Below are 6,855 nucleotides of genomic sequence, written 5' to 3'. Positions count from 1 at the left end.
GGGTATTAACTCCTTGTATAATTGTTGGATGTCTTGAATTGGTTGCCTCCACTAACTTTTAATTAATAAAAAAGGTAAAGGCCTTGTTTGGTAAAATGGTTGTTAGCTGATAGCTGTTAGCTAATTGTGTTAATTAGAGGGTATAAATAGTTGATAACATTAGCTGATTGTAGAAAAGTATTTGGTAAATTAGTTGTTAGCCGATAGCCGTTTGATATACTTTCTTTTCTTAAAAAGCTAATTGAAAAAGTTGTTTGGACTAGCTTTTTGAATTTTAGCCTTTTGGAGTTACAAAAAGCTAATTAAGTAAATATGTATATTGATGTTTTAACTAAATCAAACAATTAATAGTGGTCAAATAAGTCAAAATTGACTTATAAGCCAATTTTTTACCAAACAGGGCCAAAGTAACCAATCAAACTATGCCATGCTAGGAGAGAAAATTATGAGGTGAAAATTTTTAGGGGTAAATAGCATTACTCTTGAATAGTGGGGTGGACTTTGTCTAATAACATTGAAGTGTACAACATTTAAAGTAAAATGTATACATTTATTAGCATACAAAAGAGGGACATAAATCAAGGATATAGGCCCTGTTTGGTAAAATAGTTAGCCTATCAGTCAATTTTGACTTATTTGACCACTATTAATTATTTGACTTGGTTAAAAAAATCTATATAAGTGTTTGGTAAATTAGCTTTTTGTAACTCTAAAATGCTAAAATTCAAAAAACTGTTCATAACAACTTTTTGAATTAGCTTTTTGAGAAAAGAGATTATACTAAATAGCTATCAGCTAACGTTAATTTACCAAACACTTTTCTACAATCAGCTAAGAGTATAACTAGTGACCTTTTAATCAACCCAATTCCAATCAGTTAACTGTTAACAGTCATTTACCAAACAGGGTCATAACATTGATTGAAACTTATTATGTTTTTAGATATTTATTTAAAGTATAATATATGCATTAATTTTTTACCAACAAAATATTCTTGTGTTCATTTATTATGTTCTCAATGTAAAAACTCTAATTAAAACATAAATAAAAATTGTAACAATAAATTTATGAGATACAATAATCTTTCTTATCATCAAAAATCAAAATTTAAAATTATATATAATAGTTATAAGATTTATGTGTATGTTCATTTACTCCAATCATATAATTATACTCTCTTTTATTTTTTTAATTTAGTAGACATTTTTAATCATACACCGTAGGTATTCATAGGTAGTAGATATTATACAAAGAAATATTTTTCATGTGCAGTAAAATTGGCTGCCTGCAGCGCCGGCCAGTGCAGTAAAGAGCTCAGCTCGTACAAATTTAACTGTACTATCAATGGATAAACTTGCTTTAGTTTCTCTTCTTTTCTTGTGTGTGTGTGTGGAATCTCACGTTTTCCATTATCATCTATGAATATGAAATTATGAATCATATGTTACGTGTGTATTCAGGGTGATGGTGCCGTGGTGCTGTAAAAGTCTAAAGGGGGTTAATAAAATTTTAAAAACTAAAAAAAAAAAAAAATGGAGTTGAAGATTGATTAAGTAAGTTGATTGTTCAACTCTACTAATAAAAGTTATGTTTACTTAACTAAATAATACTCCCTCCGTCCCGAATTGGTTGTCTCATTTGCTTTTTGCACGCTTTTTAAGGAATTAAAGTAAATGTTATGTATTTTCCAATTATGCCCTTCACTTTTTCACTTTTGGAAATAAAAGCAAAAGTCATAAGGGTAATTTGGGAAAAAGTAGAATGATGGTGATGTTCAATTTTGGAAAGAGGACAACATTTTGGGACAAACTAAAAAGGAAAGTAAGACATGCAAAATGGGACAGAGGGAGTAATAAAAAGTGCCAAGCACTTTATGTTTAGATGGTATGTATGACCTTTTCCATGTGAGAGGTCATGAGATCAAGTCTCAGTGGAGACATTGTTGACTCTTTTGTAAAAAAAATGGAGCAGAAAATATAATTGGTTACCAAAAATTAGTACATCACAAGAATATAGAACAATATAAAATATGCAAGTAGAGTACTTCTTATCTATAAAAATGTAAATAGACATTAAAATTTATAGTGCATAGTTCGATAATGATATAATTCTTTTTCACTTTTTTTTTTTAATCTCTTCCCGGAGGTAATTCACTTATAATTCTATCCACCCAACAAATTGTGTACAAATTAAGCCAAACAAGTGCAACGTTGATCACCAGGATTATGTGGTCCAATGGTACCTGAGTTGGACTTCTATTTGGAAGGTTATGAGTTCAAGTGTTGAGAAAGTATATGAACAGATATTACATTGTAATAGAGTCAATTCAATTATGGTTTCATATTATCAAATTTGTTATTCACACTATTTTATCTACATTAATTTATTTCCAACTCGATATCAATAATAATAATAATAATAATAAATAAATAACTACCACAAAACATATATATTTACCAAAATTAATGCCAATATATGCACTGTAGAATAATGACACTTACAGATACTAGAGAGAAGTAAAAATACGCAGAGTAACAAAAATCATCATTATAAAAACATACATGCATTCTGGTTAGGTCATATATCAATAGTTATTGCGTGGACCGTGATCCACATAGTTGTGTAGATCATGGTCCAAAAGCCACGTCCTTTCAAAATATAATGTATATTATTTTAACACATAAAGTACATTATTTTAACTCATAATATATATTATTTTAACTCATAAAATTCAACGACATTGTTTTGAACTAACCATGTGTACCACCGTCTACACCTACAATAATTTTCCGTCCTATATAGATAAGAACAAAAAGAGTGGGCACGTTTTGCACGAGATTACAGGCCAGGGAAGAGATAGATCAATGGCATGGGTGAAGAGCTCTATGGATATAAATAGGGGGACTGTGTGGGGAGTTTCATCATCACCAGTACTTTAACAAAGAATTATTTCCTAGAAAAAAAAGAGAGAGAGAGAATTGAAGATGAGCGGCATAGCTGAAAGATGGAGGGTCCTAAGTGGGAGTGATAACTGGGAAGGGCTGCTAGACCCTTTGGATTCGGATCTCCGCCGCTACCTCATTCACTATGCAACCATGATTGCACCCGTGAGCGAGTCTTTCATAAACGAACCAGCTTCCAAAAATGTGGGGTTACCGCGATATGCCAGGAAAAACCTCCTTGCCAGGACAGGAGTTGTCAAGGGAAACCCTTTCAAGTATATATGTTATTAGTTGTTATGCTTTAATTTACTTACATAGTTACATACTGTTCTTGTTGGGCGGAGACTGACCAGGGATCGAGTCTCACCAGCAGCAGTGTGAGAGCAACCTCTCAAAGTGAGGGGGGCTTCTTGTGCGCAGTGAGCACCGGTCTAGCCTCTGTGGTTCATGTTCAGTTGAGTCACCATGATTTACATCCTCCCAAATGCTCTATCGGACCGGGATGTGAGGGGCCCTTAGGGTTGAGGTTCAGCCTTTGGAAGAACAATTGGTAGTTAGGGGATTGCTGGGTGGAGGCCAGGCGAAGTCCAACAATTGGACGGAGGCCGGTTAAAACCAAGTCCAGCACTTTACCTCTGGACAAATGGACAATTTGTGATTAGTTATAACTTTTGACATATGTGTTGACTGTTGTTACGTTTCAGATATGAAGTGACGAAATACTTCTATGCACCATCAACAATAAAAACCCCAGAAGCAGGATATAATGTGAGGGCGGCGCGGTCTGATGCGGTGCTAAAGGAATCAAACTGGATTGGATATGTTGCTGCGGCGACGGATGAAGGAAAGATTGCATTAGGGCGGAGAGACATTCTGATTGTTTGGAGGGGAACAAAGCCAATATCAGAATGGAAGGCCAATTTTACATTCTCTTTAGTCAAAGCTCCCTTAATCTTTGGCCAACATTCTCTTCCTCTCGTGCACACGGGTTGGTACGATATGTATACCACCATCAATCAAGATTCAGCATTGAATCAAAAGAGTGCCAGAGATCAGGTATATATATATGAATCAATTGTTATACCATGCATGCATCAGGGTTCCTATTGTGTTGTAAACTCTGATAAAAAAACTATATGTCTATACAGTTAACACATTCTATTTTGCCGTTCACAATTTTTGTACTAGTAAACAAATTGAAGACACACATAACATGTTAATTACAAACACAAATTGTTAACTACAGATACAGAATATGTTAACGGTAGATATATAATATGTTAGTTAACATGTTATATGTGTCTGCATTAACATATTCTGTACATACATTAACAGTGTGTTTATAGTTATCATATGTAGTTACCATGTGATGTGTCTTCAATTTGTTTATATGTATATATGTACATAAACAGTTAGGCAAACTATTGTGTGGATTATGTTCCACATAGTGTTATATAGTGTTACATGGACCATAAGAAAAACTAAAATTTTAATATACTAAAAGTATATTATTTGTATACTGAATATACATCACTGTTGTAAAAATCGGCCTAGGTGCCCCTAGGCTGTTCCGCTTTCACTATTAGGTGCCCAAAAATCGGTCGGGTGCCTAGGCGGCGAGATCGGCCTAGTCGGCTAACTCGATCGAGTCGGTCGATTTTAGCCGATGTCGTCTGGTTCGTCAGTAGACTAGTTTGATACTTTGAATCTTTAGATGATTGAAGTATTTGAGTATTTTTATTTTTTAATATTATTTTGATGTTATGACTTATTAATTATCATTATTTCATTTATTTGGATGTGTTATTTGATTGAATGTTGAAAACAACCTCATTAAAATTGTCAAACTGTAAGTCTGCCACTATTTTTTTGGCGCCCGCCTAGATTCCGCCTAGGCGCTAGGCGCTGCCCGTGCTCCCGACTATTGCCTAGCGCCTACTGCAACCATGATATACATTATTTGATAATATGGTCAATACAATAATGATTGAAACGGTCAAGAATAGGAATTTGAAAGTAATTTTTAAACCAGAGTCCACAATGCAAGATAAATCCTAGTCCATGGTATAATTTGTCAATATAAACCCGGCCGCCAGGCCCCATTCTATAATGAAACTACTACTTACTTCCATTATATATATATATATATATATATATATATATATATATATATATATATTTGGTTTTTCTTTAATTTGTGTATGTGTGTATGGTATATATAGATTCGAGAAGAAGTTGCAAGACTTATTGAATTATACAAGGGCGAAGAAATTAGCATAACTGTGACAGGGCACAGCTTGGGTTCAGCTCTTGCAACACTGAATGCAGTAGATCTAGCTGTCAATCCAGTCAACAAAAACCAGCAGGATAATAATGTTCCTGTCACTGCTTTCTTCTTCGGAGGCCCCAAAGTAGGGGACCAGAATTTCAAGGATGCTTTTTCTAATCAAGGGAATCTCCGAGGCATGCGAATCTCGGACGTCAATGATCTTGTCACAATGGTTCCCTGGGGTTCCCAAGTTGGTGGTAAGAACATACTTTACGAAGCTGTGGGAGTGGGTTTCATAATTGATTCTAAGAAGTCGGAGTATTTGAAGCCTGGCCTCGACATCATGGTCCATCACGACTTGATGTTTCATATGCATGGAATTGATGGATTCCAAGGGTCTCGGGGAGGGTTTGAACCTAAGGGAGACTTTGACATTTCCAAACTTAACAAGTATCGCCAGGGTTTGAAGGACGAGTATCATGTGCCAGTGGCGTGGATGAACGTAAAGGATAAAGGAATGGTTCAACAGGAAGACGGAACTTATATTCTGGACGACCATGAGGTGGACGAAACATTTTAAGTACAACTGTTTCACGTAGTGTATGTTTGAATAAAGTCTCCATGACCCTTAGCTTTATGGTATTTAGTCGTTGTGCTTTCAATAAGATCGGAGGCAACTAGCAGCTTGTGGCTAGTTGTCTACCTGAATGTATGCATGTGTGTTAGAATTTGTTTGTTAGTTTTGGAATTATATTATGTCTCAATGGTATGATATCGTGTTTCTCTGACGTAAATCCGGCTTATGTAGTGACACAAGGTAGGTAATAAATAAGTTTCTACCTGCCACTCTCATATATGGTTCAAAAATCTAAGGCAATCGTTAGGCCGGTATAAAAGAAAGGAAATATTTGGTGGCTTAGCTTAATTAGTTGAGAGGTCGAAAGTAAATAATCAATTAAGGTGTGTAATTAAAGAAGAATTTATTAGGATCGGAAAAATTATATCTTCTTCTACTATAATAATAAAGCAGAACCAAAATTTCCCGACAAAGTACTTAGTCAAAACCGGTTGTTTAAGCCTTTTCGTTTATCAGCTTTGTAATATTTAGGCCATATATTCGATTGGTATTCCTATAGATAATTATTTTTGGCAATTAAATTGCATTAATTATGAATCTTTAAATATTCCGGGCTTCCGGCACGTGCATGCGAATAACAGAATAGGGAAATATAACAGTCCTTAAATATACATCGTTTACCCAATCGACGCAAACCTTTAGAATAGAGATGTTTGCGTTAATATAAATACATGTATTGGTTTCACAAGACTTCAGACAACACTCCGGAGGCAAATATGCTCATTGCTGATTGTAAGGCCTTAAGCATGTCCTTTGTGAAGGCAATCAGTGTGCTGATTATCTTGCTAACTTGGGGCAAGGCGCATCATGGGGTACAACGATCCTCGATCAACCTCCTGAAGACCTCAAGCCGCTCTTGGTTCGTGATGCCAACAATGTAGCTTTTAGTAGATTTCATTAACACCCTGAGGATTCGGCCCTTTTCCCTACCAATAAATAAAAATACATGTATTGGTTTAGAACTCAAACACCACCAGTTAAACAAGGCATACACAATTTCCATCCGA

At 35.0% G+C, this 6,855-nt stretch overlaps 1 protein-coding gene across 1 annotated transcript; it reads left to right on the top strand.

The window, feature by feature from the left end:
- Positions 1-2,888: 2,888 nt before the first annotated feature.
- On the top strand, positions 2,889-6,005 carry LOC109155326 (phospholipase A1-IIalpha-like). Its single transcript, XM_019303013.1, has 3 exons — positions 2,889-3,217; positions 3,647-3,998; positions 5,165-6,005. Exons 1-3 carry the CDS (start codon positions 2,985-2,987, stop codon positions 5,789-5,791), a joined length of 1,212 nt encoding a protein of 403 aa, XP_019158558.1. The 5' UTR covers positions 2,889-2,984; the 3' UTR covers positions 5,792-6,005.
- Positions 6,006-6,855: the final 850 nt, after the last annotated feature.

This window comes from Ipomoea nil, unplaced genomic scaffold (assembly GCF_001879475.1).
Source record: "Ipomoea nil cultivar Tokyo-kokei standard unplaced genomic scaffold, Asagao_1.1 scaffold2701, whole genome shotgun sequence".
NCBI lineage: Eukaryota > Viridiplantae > Streptophyta > Magnoliopsida > Solanales > Convolvulaceae > Ipomoea > Ipomoea nil.
The sequence above is the reverse complement of the archived record's forward strand: the minus strand, read 5'-3'. Positions and strand labels throughout refer to the sequence as shown.